This window comes from Arachis ipaensis, chromosome B10, assembly GCF_000816755.2.
Source record: "Arachis ipaensis cultivar K30076 chromosome B10, Araip1.1, whole genome shotgun sequence".
Taxonomy (NCBI): Eukaryota; Viridiplantae; Streptophyta; class Magnoliopsida; order Fabales; family Fabaceae; genus Arachis; species Arachis ipaensis.
This window is the reverse complement of record NC_029794.2, coordinates 35,182,702-35,183,626: the sequence shown is the minus strand read 5'-3', so window position 1 is coordinate 35,183,626 and position 925 is coordinate 35,182,702. Positions and strand designations below refer to the sequence as shown.

The window sequence follows — 925 nt, the reverse complement described above, 5'->3', positions numbered from 1 at the left end:
TGGCAGCGACGGAAGCCCGACCACCAGGTTGTCTTGGAGGTTGGTCAGTGGCTGCTGCGGCGGCGGTGACATTTCAACCCTGGTGCTGGTTGATCTTCCCCGGGACAATTTCGTAATTTTTGTTAGATTGCGTTATATACATGGTGTGATGGTGGAACTGGAATAGAATGAAGAAAGAATAGGGGTTTGGGTTTGGGTTGTGGGCTGGGTTTGGTAAAAATGGTTTGGAATTTGGATTAGAGGGTGTATGAGAGGTGGGGAATGGATTTATGATTTAAGATTAGAATGAGATTTTATTCTGGTTTATAATATTCATTCATTTTTTCCTTGTTTGCTTCTGGCTACTCTCTTTCCTAACTCCTAAGTACGTGGCTTCTCTAGTTTTCATTCACTTCATTTTCACCGTGCTCTTTTTTTTGGGGTTTTATAGAAGTACACAAAGTAGAGATCCTCTCAAGCAAGCAAACTTTATTTCTATCTTTCAGTGATTATTAAATCTCAAAAAAAATAATTAAGGGACACACATATAGTTATTAGAATCGAATCGGTAATTAATTCGGTCATACGATTGAATTATTGGGTTATTAGGTTATTGGTTCAATCGATGGGTCACTGATTTATCGTTTATTCTCTTAATTTGATTATAATTAAATAAAAATATAAAATTATAAAAATAAATTTAAAATTAAAAATTAAATATATGTTTTTAAAAAATATATTAATGACAATCAAATATCAATTCTTAAATATAATTTATGGTATAAAAACAGATAATAAATTAGTTATTAATACAAAATATTTTTTCAATTTAAATGAATAAGAGAAAATAAATAAAAAAACACAATCAATATCAATATGTTTGTATATTATGTGTTATTACTTGTGTTAGTATCTATGTCAATCTATATTTAAAAAAAAAATAAAT

General features: G+C 30.1%; 1 protein-coding gene across 1 annotated transcript in view; it reads right to left on the bottom strand.

Moving 5' to 3' along the window:
* The window catches only part of LOC107624080, a gene marked incomplete in the record, with an annotated part of 1,377 nt that extends 989 nt beyond the window's left edge, over nt 1-388 (bottom strand). The window contains 1 exon segment of the mRNA XM_016326527.2: nt 1-388. Within this exon segment, the coding sequence (XP_016182013.1) occupies nt 1-72 (72 nt within the window).